This window comes from Bemisia tabaci, chromosome 7 (assembly GCF_918797505.1).
Source record: "Bemisia tabaci chromosome 7, PGI_BMITA_v3".
Lineage (NCBI taxonomy): Eukaryota > Metazoa > Arthropoda > Insecta > Hemiptera > Aleyrodidae > Bemisia > Bemisia tabaci.
This window is the reverse complement of record NC_092799.1, coordinates 1,271,415-1,288,358: the sequence shown is the minus strand read 5'-3', so window position 1 is coordinate 1,288,358 and position 16,944 is coordinate 1,271,415. Positions and strand designations below refer to the sequence as shown.

General features: G+C 38.0%; 1 protein-coding gene across 1 annotated transcript; it reads left to right on the top strand.

Moving 5' to 3' along the window:
• The first annotated feature begins 1,680 nt into the window (after positions 1 to 1,680).
• On the top strand, positions 1,681 to 16,944 carry LOC109036732 (protein phosphatase 1L-like). Its single transcript, XM_072302104.1, has 8 exons — positions 1,681 to 1,867; positions 3,680 to 3,944; positions 6,273 to 6,520; positions 7,286 to 7,427; positions 8,173 to 8,277; positions 11,032 to 11,151; positions 13,416 to 13,546; positions 16,474 to 16,944. The coding sequence occupies exons 1-8, from the start codon at positions 1,808 to 1,810 to the stop codon at positions 16,942 to 16,944; spliced, it is 1,542 nt and encodes a 513-aa protein (XP_072158205.1). The 5' UTR covers positions 1,681 to 1,807.

Genomic DNA, 16,944 nt, shown 5'->3' with positions numbered 1-16,944 from the left:
TTTTTGGAAACTTGCACTTTAGCTTTTGATGAAAAGAATTGTTCCACTGCCGTGTCACAGAACGCAACGAAGTGCTTTTCAGGACTGCCGAATTTTTTGCGGGCATCTCTATGTGGCTGTTACTGCTTTCGCTGTCACTAATTGTATGAAAGGACATTCAGGTAGCCGTTGGCAGCACTGCCGCGTTACGCCATATTCGCATTAATAACGGAGCAATGTTCCACGAAGAAAAAGACCGAATGCCATCAGCTGGTGCCAAATGTTATTTCAAATGTATTATTTTTACGAGAGAGCAAGTAAGTAGTTCGGTTGAAGAACTATATATACCTGCCCTTTACAATGCCACTAAGATTGTGCATAATAATGCATCGTCCGAGGAGAACAAATTGAAAGTCAGGGCTGCGATTTTCTCAATAACGTTCTCTATAACTTTTCTATAGTTTATGTAAAATAATGATGTATGCATGTAGGTTTGGTTTAATACAAAATTCACTCGAAGATGCATCATCTTAGCAGTAGTGTAGATCAGTAGGGTAGCTATACGTGGTTCTTCAAGAGAACTCCTTAACTGCATGTACCGATTATCTTGAAACTTTTAGGAAATTTCTTTCACGCCACTGTAATTCCTGCTGACACTGCATTCCCTGAAACATTAAAATTTGAAAAATAAGTACTCCCTAAAATTAACGCAAATTTGACCGAAAGTAGCCTTCCTGAATTTTTCGTTGCCTAATTTCCTCTCACGTTTTATTTTTCTACAGCAAAACGAACATTAAACAACATCCAATATATTTTTTGAAGTATTAAATTCCCTAAAATACATAATTTTAAAAAATCGGTGAAACCGTTCCAGACGAATTAAGGGGGGCGCAGGAGACGTGCGCTTTCCCCCGTTCGCCCGAAAAAAGGAGGAAGAAAAAAGGAGGAAGAAACGGAGGAAAAAAGAAAGAAAGACGCTTACATTCGAGAATTATTCATGATAAAATTGACTCAAACTGCATATTAGATGCTTCAAAAATTTTTGGAGGAGGCCCATCTGGATCTGCCTATGCAAAAAAATAATTAGTTTTAAACTAATTTGGTGACATCATGTATTTTTCGAGGTATGCGCTTTATCGCTAAACGAGCGCCAAATTGTAGCGCCACCACGTCATCGAAAGCAAGTTGTAATGACTGATGTTTCGATTCAATCAATCAAGGTTGGCACTCACTTGTGCGATAAAGTGTGTGCATTTCACATGGGGTTGAAAAAGGAGAAGTACTACTTTTTAGCACTATTTCACAACATTCCAATTAATCCTTCAGTGAATGGAGTGAAAATGTTCAGCATGAACTCAGTTCTTCCCAAAATCCTCTGCATCACATTTTTGTTCTTGAAATCGTGTAACTGACGCCTGCGATCCTGGAACGGAAATAAAAAAAAAAATCCCATTGAATTAAGAGCATCATGGAACTTTCAGCGGAAATTTTTTTGCCATTTTTCACTCCAAGTAGTAATTTACCGCTGCGACCCTTACCCACGCATCTTTGCGCTGGCCAACAATCATCAACTAAAAAGCGCGAAGGTATGTTAATCGAGACTCATTCTGATGGGACTTTGCCGACAGGTTTGGTACACACTCTTGTTAAAGATCCTCGATTGTAGCGATGTGTATCAGAATCGTAGTTCCTTTTTGCCGTAGTGTGTGGTTTGGATAATAATAGTGCTTTTTCTATCAAAATGTATAAAGTTCTAATTGTAAAGTGATTTTCCAGTTCTAGTTCTAAACTCGGTGCGATCTCATCTCAAGGAAACGCAATTATTGCCATGATATCTGACAGCTTCCTTCGACTCGCCTCTTTCGTGCTCGCATCATACACAGTCTCGGTAAAATCTTTTTTGCTAGCTTCGATAACCTTGTATCTCGTAAATGACTACACTTTTTAAGCCAGTAACTTTTTAAACAAAACGCAGAATAGGTCTTTTGCACACAATGTCGTTGCTTTCACGAAAGTACCTAACTAAATTTCAATGTCGCCAGATTTTTTCAATTTTTACCAGGAGAATTTTGAGAATTTCTGATTGAAAATTTACAAATTTTTCTTCTGGTCTCATGCAAAAATCAGACAAATTTTCGACAAAATTCATGCAAGTTTCTTGTCGTCAAAAATTGAAATAATGGAGACAATTTTGCTACATTGAAATGGAGTTACGTTCCTTCGTGCGAGTAACGACAAGAGAATAAATTTACGGTCAAGTGAGTCGATTTTCACATGCAAAATCACAAAAAGATCAAGTTGAGCAAGTCGAAAATGTCTGAAATTCACTCTTCATTACCTACACAATTTGACTAAATTTTGTGAAGTTTGTATCGATGTATCACGCCTTTTCAAATTCACGGCGCAAAAAGGATCGAGTCAATACGAGAGGTTGGACAAAATTTGGAAACTTTACACGCTTATTACTCCGTTTATATAAAACTTCGAGGTTCTTTAAGCGGTTCCATTGGTTTCCTCGCGAAATTTTCTTCTTGCGAAATTAACATCTAAATTAGCTTTGGTCAAAAATTTCATGTCCGACGTCTCTAATCGACTCGATCTATCGTGCGGCGCATGCTCTTTCTCACTTCCTGACATCTCTTCATGTAAAACTGAAGTTTTTGTGAGCATCCCCCCCCCGCCCCCAGAACAGGAATCAAACGCTTGAAAAAACTTAACCCTTTATCGCATAGCGTTGCATGAAAGCAACAAATGGTTTTCAGCTTTATTTCTATGCTGGAGTATTAAATTGAATCAAAGCGAGAAATAATTTTTGGGAGCATTATAAGTCTGATCTCCTAACTTTACAAGAAACTACAAAGATCGATTCCAACTGACTCTATTATCGAGAAAATAGTGTAAAATGTAGATTTCCTGTCCAAAATCAACGATTAGCTCATGCAACAAAGGGTTAAATTATCCGAGAGAAAAAGTTTACAAGATTTTGTCTGTTTGGATTGAGTTTTCTTCAAGTAGCAAGGTGGTAAAATAGTGCAAGGTTCACACTGTTTTGCAGGGAATACAAGGCCAAAAAGTTCAAAAATTCCGATTAGAATCAAAATTTTGAGTTTGACCTCCTAATGAAGGAGAGTAACAATTGAATCGCGTTTTACAGAGAGGAACCAAGCCACATTAGCTATGTCTAAATTTAACTGAGCGATTTAGTTATTTACAAGAGAGCGTTTGTGCAGATTCCATCGAAAATTTCAAGGGATTTGCTTCGTGCTATGCAGACAATTCATTGAAACTTGAACAAAACTCCGCACAGGCGATCTATGTAAAAAATTGAATCTCCCAATAAAAGGCCATAGCGGATGTGGCTTGATTCTTTTCTGCTAAACGCGGTCCATAGAAGATGTCTCCATTTACCCCTTTGTATTCTCTATCTATAACTTTATGCAATTCGAAAAAAGGTGCTGGCTTAACATTCTGGACGTATAAATATGTGCGAAAATTCACAAAACACTGAGTTAACCACCACAGCAGTTAGCTTTACATCTTGACATTGCTATTGTAACTGCTGTGGCGGTTAAATCAGCGCTTCGTGAGTTTTCGCACACTTGTTAACATCCAGAATGTTAAGGCAGCATCAATTTTCTTTTCGGTGTATTCATTTCAATGATAAGCACGCAGACGCTTACAATAAATCCTCTTTCTTCAGTGTGATGTTGTTCGCGTTCCGTGCCATAAGTTACCAGAAGATCCACCGCTGGAATCACTCGAGGATGCAAATCTCTACTGTGAAACAGTCTTGAAGCGGTTTTTGAGTCATCCAGTAAGCAGGAACCCCTACTTCATCCAACCCAAATGCTCAAGAATTGAGCCGCCGCCCTCCAAAGGTAGCTTATTCCGATGCACAGTAAGATCCCTACATTTTCGCAGGGGAGCTCCGTTCGCCCGCGTGGATATGTCAGATATCGTTACAGGTGAGAGTGAGTCAATTCGTCGTTTTCCGCACGAAAGAACGTAACTACATTTCAATGTTGCCAAATTTCCTTTCGTAAATTGCATTTTAACCAGAAAAGTATTGGGCATTTCTAACCGAAAATTTCACTGATTTTTCTTCCGACTTCATGCAAAAATCAGACTTTGGATATAAATTGCACCCTTACATTTTTGTGAAATAAATTAATTGTTGGAGCCAATTTGGCAACCTTGGATTGGAGTTACGTTCCTTCGTGCGGGAGACGACGAATTCTCCTGTGCTCAGGGAAAACGCCGTATAAACGTTCAGGCCAGATCTCTTTAAATCAATACGAATTTTCAAGAAAATATATGAATTTCAATCGGGCAATTTCGTACGCAATTTAATCTAAATTATCTGAAAATTTCAAGGAAAAATATGCATAAATTTCCTCCAAAACCCATATTTTATCCGGGAAAATTTGACAACTCTCGAATGAACGACGTTCTCTTTAGCACGGCAGAATTGAGGCGTTTGCTTCAGGTGCAGAATAGGCATTCCTCGGTTGCTGTTTTTCAGAATCTCCAGTGTGCTAATGTATCCCTTTAGAGAAGAAATAATTGGAATAATTTTTTGAAATTTTATGTGTGGCAGCATTGTAAAATCATAAAAAATATTCAGGAAAGTAATATAAATTTGCTTTAATAATAACGGATGAAACGTCAAGTAAACGTTAGTAGAGATTTTGAGACACCGCAGACAAGAAATGCCCTTTTTGCAGCCAGCGCTTCAATTCAGCTCGTTACAGAATCCTTCCTTCACGCTTGAATGACTCTCTGGGCTGATTATTGAAATTGGTAGAGCGATAGATAAAGCAATCAACAAAGAAGACAGAGGGGAAATGAAGCGACCCTATTGGTTGAAACGAGTGGTTGTGATAGACTAAGGGGGAAAATGATGGACTTAATGTAGGATTCCTCGCGGGTTGTCATTGGTTGGTTATCTCTACCACCAATAGGATCGCTCCATTTTTCCGTCGTCCTCTTTGCACACAGCTTTGTCAATCGATTTCGATTAATAACCCGCTGTTGTCGACGAGACATAGTTGACACAGTGAACTTTTTCTGCACAAAATCGCACAAAAATGACGTTGGGAACATTAGCATCGTCTGCAATCCATTGCGTATCGCCAGTGGTGTGGCTAGCGCCTTCAATTATACTGATGCAACGCGCACATCCATCAAGCACGAATAGCTGCATCTCTGCGCCGTCATCAGCGCGAGTCCTTTCTCTTGCTCTATCTGATGTTGTGTTGGTGCCGTTTTCGTTGGCTGATATGTAGTGGTGTTTCAACTATAAGGGTCACGTGAGCAACACAGCCAAAGCTAAGTAATAATTAATACGGCTTTGTTTTTCAACTTCTCTCTCGCATTTGAGCGACACCTCACTATCAACATAAAGAGCGGAGCATTGCAAGTTAACCTTTCATGCCATCGCGCCTTTAATTTTGCAGGTGCAATGCGGAAATCCATCAAGCACGATTAGATGTATCTCTAAACCGTCATCAACGTGCGATGAAGTGTCTTTCATTTTTAAAATTTCAGAGAAGTCAAGTTTCAGTCTACTCAAAATATGCTTTGAAGTGTCCAAATTAAAAATCATTATAAAGAGGGACAAATATCAAAAACATTTTTAATGTTCTCTCAAGCTACCTAAAAGGCGCACGTTTAAAAAGTGGTAGTTTGACGAAAATTATGTCAGAAAAAATCTTTTTTTCACGACTACTCCTAGAAACTTCAAGCCGGGTCTAATTCACCTGACTGTATCTTTTCTGAGGAAGTTACATAATACGGCAGATGAGGGGGGGGAGGACGTAAGAAATTGCCAGTGTGTTTCCAGAAAGTGAGCATTTAAAAAAAAAAGTGTTCTTAATCTTCAAAAACATAGAAATAACATAGACACTCCTTAACAAACTTTCAAAATCATGTTTTAAAATACGGGTCAATTTGACTCGACTTCACATATACCAACGATGAATAAACTGCAAAAATACGTACCCGCAGAAGTGTTTATAAATCTATTGTCCTTTCTTCTTTTTTCAAGAGAAAAAAATGAAATGAGATCAAACCAACATTGTGCCCCGAACAGAAAATTCTTCACATAGAGAGGAAAAATCACCGAGGTTTCCAGGAAATAACGTTGAGTAGCTAATCTTGTGGAAAATAAAGTATGGCAGGAAGTCTACGACGCCGCAAACTGAGATACGCGTCTTTGCAGTGGCACCATTCTTGAAACTGACTGGTTATAACCTGCATTATAATAATTGACGTATATATTTTTTTTAAACAAGATTCTAGTTTTTGGAGTATCCGCCCATGGGAAATTCGTAGCGATGCATACGAAAAACTTATGAAGGGATCCAAAAGGGGCGCATTCGTATTGGTTGAGAGGAAGAAATTTGAGAAGCGATGGAATAACATTGAAGTGTATGCAGCTATCGGCGCTCGAACATATATAGAGGATACGTTCATTGTCTACGAAAATGCGCGGGGCACTGGTGCATCATTCTTCGGAGTTTTTGATGGACATGGGGGTGACGTAAGTTTCATGAAATCATGAACCAATCCATTCATTTATTTTGAAGCATTCAATTAGCTGAGACGTCCTCTGGCAAGTGGCAACACTTGGTAACCTTGCAATAACTGAATGAGGAGTTCTTGCCTTTATACATCCAAAGATAACTGTAGATTCCTAAAAAGGTAGCAGTTGAAGACAAACAAACCTCGACTTTTTCTTTTTAGGAAAAAACACGAGGAATAGAACCTTTCTTGCATTGATTTCATTCTAAAATTAAGTTCGTTGAGGATGGTATATTTGTATCCTCAAACTGTAGATTCCTAAATAGAAAGCTGTTGAAGGAAACCGACCTCAACCTCTTTTTTAAAAAAAAAAAAAAATAAAAATAAAAATAAAATGACAAATGACGAGGAATAAAACATTTCTTAAAATTGATTTCATTCTAAAAATAATTTCGTTAAGGATGGTATGTTTTTCTTCAATTTGACTGCCAAAATTTTAGTCAGCACATTGTCAGGTGCATTTGATAAATAAGTACTTAAAGAAGAATTCTTCTTCTTCTTAATATTCTCATTTTACTCAGGCGTTGTAAAAACTCGCCTGATTTGTAGATGTGATCAAGTTACTGGTAAAAAATGGGCGCTTTGATTTAAGATTACTGTCATCCGGCGCTCAGTTATCCAGTGCTGCAGTTATTCGGTGGACAGCATCATTTTTTGTTGTTATTTTTAAGGACATTTCTTTCCTTTAAAACCTCACTAATCGCTGACCGCACTTGTTCAACAGTATGCTGCAATCTATGCACGAGACAGGCTGATGAAAAGAATAATCAACAAAATAGCAGCCGTGAGAAAATTGATCAAGAAAACCAATTTAAACCAGAGCGGCACACCAACAATACCCGAGAAATTGCCACCCGCGCGTGAACGTAAGTTAGTAAGTTTGACTGACACGGACAGATTTTGAAAGCCAAAGTTTTTTGTAGCATTACGCTTTTTATTAATTTTTAAAATGATTTATTTCAATGCGTTCATCTACAATGCAGTAGGTTCAGTTCAGAGTTGCTGTTGAGACGGCTCAAATTTCAAATTTTTTTTTGAGAGAATTCCCAAGCCTCTCAAGGTGGAGTTTTTTCTCGTGCCCTCTCACAACTGATTCCTCGTTCCGCCCATTATTAATTAAAGATCACCTTAAGTTCATTCGAGATGATCCAACATTTAGGAAATGTTAATTTTTGGGAGAAAAAAAAATGAAACAGTACCTCATCGATTAGGAATATATAAAATCAAGCGTAAAGACTGGAGATCTAGAAGCTTCAGAACGCGGTAGACATTAATACGTTGTAAGTTTGAGGTTTCACTTTACAAAAGGTACTAGTGGCGAGGTGTGAATGATCGATTATCGATAGTCCCTCATTTGAAGCTATGGTAAAGAATCGATTATTAGGGCGTTCGTTGCGAACACCTTGTTTGTGGTTCCTTTTCCATAGTTTAAAACGGCAGATCAATCGATACATCGCAAATCACGCCACACCACTAAAGTATACCGTGATTTAATCCCTAAAATTGCATTCAAACACGGAGGTCTAATCGGCTTTTGGAAAGAGTTTACGCATAATCACTAGATCACTAGGATTATTTTCTAAATATATGTCAAAATATTTTTGTTCTCAGTATTACACATCGGCGGAATAAACTACTGCATGACACCTGAGCCACGTCGGTGGAGGAAAGAAAAATCAGAAAAAGAAAAAAAATCAAATTCAATAGATAACCCTGGTAAGAATACGCTTGATGATACACTTCTATTATAAAGTTCCAAGGCTTGTTAACCTCTCTGTTACGGGTAGATTTAGATTAGTACTCATGAAAAACAATGGGTCTGTTGAATTTAAGAGATGCAGCCAAATAAATATACTCTTTACGCGTAACATCGCACGAATCGTATCGAATTTTCCGGAAAATCTGTTTTCTCGTAAAAACAGGGTTTCTCGGGGAAAACTCAGTTGTTAGAATATTCAAACGACCAACTTGTAAAATATGTTCTGATGTGTTTTTTAACGATGAATTCGAAAATGATAACCGTTCCCTTCTATCCCATGAGGGGTCTCCGAGGAACTTTATTTTTCCCGTAAAAAAGAGGATTTTCCGGGGAAAACTCGATACCCTGGAAAACTTGTGAATTTCTAGGAAAAAACAGGCCATTTCGTAACTCAGCGGCCAAACTTCTAAAGAAGTAGTCATTTTCTTCACTTTCCTGGTGCATTGATTTTACGTAAACAATGTATTGATGGCAAATGTATACTCCATCGTTTTGCTACATACCGCATAGGTCTCCGTCTGGCGAGATACACGCTTGGCGCCAAACACACCAAGAACATCTTTTAAAAGTCGGTCGGGAGAAAATTCTAAAAATTGAGTTTCCCCCGGAGAAACCCTTTTTCACGAAAAAACGGATTTTCTGGAAAATCCCGACATAATGGAGCAACTTCTTCATCATTTTTGGACTCAACATTAAGAACCACAAAAAATACATCCGTCATATGTTGAGATTTATCTCCTAAAAATTGAGTTTTCCTCGGAAAACCTTCTTTTTCACAAGAAAATCGATTTTCCGGAACATCCTGATGGAATAGAGATAAATGGATATCATTTTCGGACTCAGCGTAAAAAAGTACATGGTGAACGTCTGCCGTATATTGAGCTTTGTTTTCGGATGCAGGCTTATGTAACTGTTTGAGATTTATCACCGTCATTTTACTCTTTTTTAGCGTTTTCTGGATGTTTCAGTTGTTTCACCGCAATGGCGAGGGGCAAAAAATTTTACTGAGGTATCCAATACAATTTTTCCCACTCAATTTTCCCTACTAAAGCCGAAAATGACCTCGGACGTTTTCTAGAAATTACTTATTTTCCGGGAAACGGATTTTTCCGAAAAAAATTGTTAATCAATGTAAAATCCCACTTAAAAAAGATGGCTCTGTCAACACGGGTTTCCGATTTAGTTGAAACTTCGCAGAAAGCGTTTTTTGATTAAATGAATCAGTTCTAGGAGGCGAGACCAAAAAAATTCCGACAATGTCAAATTTGGGCCACCCTGGTGTTACAAACTACGCACATTGCGCTAGAGTGGATTTCAGACTTTCTTGATGTACGTACCCACTGTGATTTTCGAGCGATTTTACTTGCAGAGAGTGTAACCAGTTGGCTCTATCTCTTGCGTGCAATAGACCCATTGAAATCGTTTGTATCTTTGACTGCTGAATATCTATAAACCTCGCTTCCAAAAAAGTAAAATAAAACAATGAAATGACTAGAGTAAAAAATTGCTGCTCGAGGATCAAATATAATATACGATACCTACAAAGTATCATTTTCGGGAGTTTAGTTAATTTGTTTCAGTAAAGTTTCACTTAAGTTTGAATTACGTAATAAATAATGTGGACTGCATTCATTCTATAAGAAAACGCAACAAGTTTGGTCATGAGGCTGTTAAAAAACAAGATTCTGGAATCGTGATGGTCTCATAAAATTCTGAGAGAAAGTCAGAGCCAAAACACAACCGCGAATTTTTTGGCTTTGTATGGAACGGCTTCCGTAACCCTAAAAAAGAAAAAATTCCGAAAAAAAAATCAAAAAAAAATCTAAAAAAAAATCTAAAAAAAAAAAATAAAAAAAAAAATCTAAAAAAAAAATCTTGGTCTTGGTCAAATAACGGCTGGTGTTGCTGGGGGACTCCAGCGGCCGATGCATGCCCGTTGATTCTACGGACTGATGAGTGTTGAAGACCGATGCGCGGCAAGCCGGGCATATTCAAATATTTCTCGCGCAATTCCAACTGAACCTGCTCCTACCTCCTTAAACACCCCTTCAATTAAAGGTGGAGTTCCGATCTGCGGTCCTCCCTTAATAGCCCAAGAGTTTCATATAAATATACAGAGTGGTGCACAAGTCAAGGGTTTGTCGCACCCGTTCCTTTCCTCGAGCAATAACGGGATCCCACTGAATCCCGCTAAGCGGTAACTCGAACTCAAATTCGAATTTATAAAAGGGATAAAAAACTTTTCCTTGCCCTTCCCCCCTCCCTACTCCCGCTCTCGCGCAATTAAATATTTGAATATGCCCGGCTTGCCGCGCATCGGTCAACACTCATCAGTCCGTAGAATCAACGGGCATCTGCCGCTGGAGTCCCCCAGCAACACCAGCCGTTATTCGACCTAGTCCTAAGATTTTTTTTTTTTTTTTTTTTTTTTTTTTTTTTTTTTTTTTTTTTTTAGATATTTTTTTTAGATTTTTTTTTAGATTTTTTTTTTAGATTTTTTCTTTTTTTTAGATTTTTTTTTTTTAGATTTTTTTTTTTTAGATTTTTTTTTTAGATTTTTTCTTTTTTTTTAGATTTTTTTTTTTAGATTTTTTTTTTTTTTTTTTCACGAAAAAATATTTGAATTCTCTGAGATTCTTCAATACAATGTAGCACTAGCGATGTAATTCATTGGATAATTATTGTAGATTACTGATGTCATTTTTCCACAGATTTGAAAAATTATATAGAAGCAGAAGTGCTGATCGACTATGAAAAGCTTCTAATCGACGTATTTATATCAACAGACCTTGAACTCTGCGTATCTGCGAGACGAAGGGAGTCTGAAGCAGGTATTTAGTAAAATTGCACCGTCATCAAATTGAAATGGAATTACACTTAATCCTTTGAAAATTGACTTGAGTCCGTTAGTTAATATTGATTAAATTTTAATGCCCGACATGCTCCGTTTCAATGGACCTATATGAAACAATATCTAATTATTTTGTAGTTGGAACCAAAGAGAGTATACGCAGATAGCTCTAAAATTATTATTTTTTGCTCATTGATATTAGGAGACATTTATTTCACGGATAAGAAAAAGCACGAGTTTGTTGTGTGATATGGACATTTCCAAATAATTGTGGTAGTACACGTATTAAATGTGATGGTACACGAATTACTCGTGGTCGTACCCCAATACTTAAATTAGGTTACTGACCCAAATGTTGCGGTACTACCCTAACTTGAGTTGCGGTTCTACCACAATCAATTAGAAATGTCCGTATCATCCAACAAATTGTGGTAGTACCACAATTATAGGGGATAACCCCTAACACTATTTACTCCGTGTTTGGTCTCCACGAGTTCCAAGATTATTTCTAAGTATTAGATAAAACGAGCAGGGAATTCCAACACTCATTGTGAGTGTCGGAAGAGCCCGCCGCGAGATTATGATCTATATTATCACATTCAGTTTCATGCTTTTCTTCTAAGTTTTTTATAGAAGCATAAGCCGCACCTTAAATAATATCATCGTATATTCAGTAGTACCTTAGTTTTATAACTGGACACAAATTTTCAAATAATTCGTTCAAAATTGGATAAAAATCGGGAGCAGTGGATGCGCGTTCAGACGGCATGTAGAGCTTTACAAGACCAATGCAATTTGCGTTAGCTCCGTGTTTAGAATGCGGCTCGCCGAGCGACTTGTCAAGCTGTCTGAACGCGCCTTATGAGTAGGTAGAGCGTTTACACGATTCATACGAATTATACGGAATGCGCCCGTTGCGCACAATTATAACCAATCAGAAACTCGAATATTAAACTTACAAGTTGTCATGCATTTGCAGGAAGTAAATTAATAAATATGTAAAAATTAAAGAACTTTAGAGCACAGAAAAGATCTAATTGGTTTATATCTAGTAATGGCATTCATTCAAAAATAAATACCGGCAATCGAAATGCTCTCAAGAATTATTTCTCACGATGCAAGGGTTCAAATTCGTTTCCGCCACGAAAACGGCCTTAAAATAACCCAGGATTCAATAGGACACGAATACACATAATGGCGGTGTAAGTCGGCAATCACATAACTCGTTTGCAGTATCTAAAAATCTCCGCCTCTCTGTTATTTTTTTAAAGGAGAAGTCATGGCAGGAAGTCTGCGACGTCGCAAACCGAGTTAAGTGCGATTGCCGACTTAAACCGTGCATATCTAGTGGTTAAGCTCTCGGCGATTGCAATAAAGCGCGGCATATGCATTGTGCGCTTAATAAGTTCAAATAACAACGCGACGTGCTAAGAGGATGGGCTACATTTCACGATGAGGAACTATTCTTTTTGGCTCGTCCATAAAAGCTCCTATCTGTGTCAGGAAACAAATGGCACACACGTTGTTTCTAAAATGAGTCAAAAATAATAGTTTCCGTCCGTGCAATGTGCCTCCGACGTTTAGACGGTATTGTTGGCTTTACCGTTCTTTTACGAGGTGCCATGGAGAGAGCGAGATAAGAACCCTTTTTGCCTGGATCTATCAACAGAAATGAATATGGAGAAAAATACTCGTATGAGAGGATTATGTATTATTGGATCGGTGCTGGGCATGCAATCATTAAGTTGCCATTGTAAAACTATTTTCCCCCCCACTGCAAAAAATTAAAAACATGGTACGTGGGGTGAATTAATGAGGATTTACTTGCAATGTATGGCGTTGCGTGTATAGGTTTTTAAAATATGCGAGAATGGAGAAACCACTTGTTAGAGGACGTGAACGCATGATTGTGCGTGACAACATTGGTGCAAGCGTGTCCAATATTTCCGTGTACGAGGCAATTTTGCGATAAATGCTGCTGGCAACATTTTTGAGGAGGACCGATGGTTTATACATACAGTAAGCAAAATGTGTGGTCTTTTGCCTTAGGGTACTGAACAGAATAGTTGAAACTGTTTGGAGGACACTCGTTTATGCACTGGTACGGATGACTCAAATTCAAGGTTTTGGAACTATGGCTCCCTTTCCCATTCACAACCTTATTTTAACGATAATAATTCCAATTCACTCATAATTAAGTAGTATACAAGGTTTTTTCCCTTTTTTTCCTTCTTTTTTTCCAAGGCACTACAGCACTGGTTGCAATAATTGAAGGATCGCAATTGATTGTGGCAAATGTCGGTGATTCTCGTGGAGTCATGTGCGACTCTGATGGGAACCCAGTACCACTGTCGTTTGACCAAAAACCTGACAGGGTAAGTGTCAACGAGATTTTCAAATCATGATCACCCCTCCCTCGAGTTATGGAAATCGTTCGCACTCAAAGATAAACTGGACCAAATTTTGCGATCAGAAATTACTTTTGCAACATAAACTCGGATTACATTTTGCAACATAACTCTATCTTCAGCTCTTCCACAAAAGCACCTTTCTGTATAGAGAAATCAATGGCATATATATGTTGTTTCTAAATTTTGCCAGAAATAGTGGTACCTCATTACAAAATGTGGTCCGATTCGTCGCTCCTTTTTTCTTGCGGAACTCATCCGGAAATTGAGATACGCCCTTCCGTCAGGAGGGCGACATTTGTTTAGCTCGCTTTAGAAAGAACTTATATTCCTTTGGTTTCCATGGGTAAATAAGTTATTTTGCAAATTAATCAGAAATTGTAGTCTCCCGCTAGTCATCAAGTCCAACATGTATTTCAAACTGAAGTCCAACTTTCTCACCATCCGATGAATACTCCGCGGTTTACTTTGCGAACTGAACAGTTGATAGACGAATTAGATAAAGATAGAATGGAGCAAACTTGTTGATCGCCGAGAGTGGGTGCAATGCACAAAGTAGAGAAATAATAGACTTAATATAACGACAACCTACGAGGAACCCTGTATAAAGTACTTGGATAAAATTCAACATGGCCGACGCCAACCTGTCAAAACACACGTCTTTACCCTCCGGTCAAGGTATCACAAGCGCCATGCGACGTTTCAAAATTTCCGCTGCCGTTTTATTTTTTTACTGAAAAATTGTTGATTGAATTCGTTTTGAAATTTCTCTGAATTTTATCGGCAGCGCAAAGAAAATTCAGTGAAATTTTCGCACAGCTTTGTTGAACAATTTCTCCGTAAAAAAATAGAATGGCGGCGGAAATTTCAAAACGTCGCATAGCGCTTTTGATACTTTGGCGGGAAGGTGACGACGTGACGAAACGGGCTCTTATCAACCTGCGTGTTTATCACGATTTGTGCAAGGTTGCGTTAGCCACGTTAAATATTGTGTAGAATCCTGATGCGCAAGAGTTGGATGGAACGACTCTTCTTACGAAATGTTCGCCTGTGCCGTAGTATCGTTCTTGAAGCGGGAATTTTAAAATAATGCATGTTTCTCACGCAGATTGTGAAGTTAGGAGTGTATTTCAGGCTTTTCCGATGCGCTCATCGTGATTTTTGAGCCATTTTTTATAAGAGACAACTCTTCCTTTTGCTGCCCAGATAAGATAGAAATATTTAGCCAATATTTAAACAATATTGTTTTGATATTTATGCAAACACTGGGCCAATATTGGTTAAATATTGAGCCAATGTTAAAAGTGTACACCATATTTCCTTATGGCATAAATACTGTGCCAATACTTTAAAATAATGTGAAATACTGTGTCAATACTGTGAAAATATTTTTATAAAATTTTGGGTAAACATATTATTTTTAAAAATACTAAATAAAGATTCTTTAAATATTTTTAAAAAAATAATTTTGATTAAAATATTATGAAAATATTGTCAGTATTGTGTAAATATTACGACAATACTGACAATATTTGCCCAATATTGTAAAAATATTATATCTTATCTGGGTGCGGCTGAGGTTTGCAACAGGCCCATTTGAAGTGGAGCTCTAGACAAGGTATGAATTAAAGCATAACGTTAGGCGTTTTCTCTTAGAAATCTCATTTGGAAAATGGATCACACAACGAGAAGTCTGAAAATAAACTCCTGAACAAGATAAAAGTGCTTTCAATTAACATCGGTTCGATGGTAAAAATACAAATGACGTCATTTCTTAAACTAACTTCCATTTGATCTGTTAAAAAGACTTGTTAATGTCTCGTTCAATAGTTGATTTTCCAACTTCCCGCCGTGTGAACCGTTTTTTACGTAAGATTTTGAAGGGAAGACATATGACGTTTGCTTCTACTTTAGATCTTGTCTAGTGGCCCATCCAACAATGGAGATTTTAAACGCAAATTTTGTATCGCTTCATCTGAAAGTGCCTAACGAGCTGATTTTGCAGTATTTTTTATAATTTTTTCTGATTTGGAAAACAGTATGAAAATAGATTTAAAAGTCAGAAAATGCGACGCCCAGTGACGTCATCTGGCGGCATTTCCCATTTAAACGCATGTATTTTAGCAGATTAGATCATTTAGTCACATTTCCTCCAATAATTGTTCAATTTATAAACCAAGGGCATCCTCGTGTTCAACTCATTTGGTAGCCTCCATGCAAACACGCAATCCATCAAATTTCAGATACCTGCAAATGGACCACTAGATAAGGTACGAATTTCAGCATTCTCATACATGTTTCTTAAACAAAATTTTGCGTAAAACACGATGCACACAACGAAAATTACCGAAATTAACTCCTTACGAAGATATTTAATTTTAATGCGTGAATTCAAACCACCCGCTCATGAAAACTCAATGCTCTACGTTATTCACATCGCGCGCTAAACGTTATCATGACAGTCTCTGCGATATAAAAATCTGGCAACCTCAATCTTGACGCTTTGGCTCAGTTATAGCAAATTGCTAATAGTTTGAACAACACATGATAGGAAATGAACATTGCTCGATTGAGAAGCTTGCTGAAACCGTTGTAGTGGGCGATTTGACTCACGTAGAGTTTTGAGTTTCTTGTGAGCGGGCAGTTCAAATTCCTCGTAACCAATGTGAAATAAAAACGTTAATATCTTCGTTAGGGGTTGGTTTCCGTAATTTTCGTTGTGTGAATCGTTTTCTACGTGAAATTCTGGTTAAGAAACATGTATCAGATCGCTCAAATTCGTACCTTGTCTAGTGGTCCATTCTCCATATTTTTATATTGTTTATTCTATCTATGATGCGAATCTTTTCTTTAATTTCTATTTATCTGATTGAACTTGGATTCTAATTTGACAGGAGGACGAATTGAAGAGACTCGTGCGAGCCGGTGGGAAGGTGGGGTACAATCGCGGTGGCTGCGCTCGCTTGGACGCCTACATAGCCATGTCGCGATCGCTCGGTGATCAGAAAACCAAGCTCGACCACCGTTTAATCCCGACTCCCGAGGTTTACATCTTCGATCTTGCCGATCATAGGCCCGAGTTCATAGTTCTGGCCACCGACGGACTTTACGACGAACTGAGTAGCGAGGAGGTCGTCTCCTTCATTCGAGCACGACTCGACGAGCCGAATTTCGGGGCCAAAAGTTTGGTCCGTTACGCTTTCCTGAACAAAGCCAAAGATAATATTACGGTCATGGTGATTAACCTCAAAGGTTACAACTGGCCGAGCAATCCTAGGACGGCGTTGAAAAATAAAACTTGGAAGAGTCGAGTACTAGCTCTTAAACGCCCTCTCGGTGGAATCGGTGATCGGGTCAACCCTTAG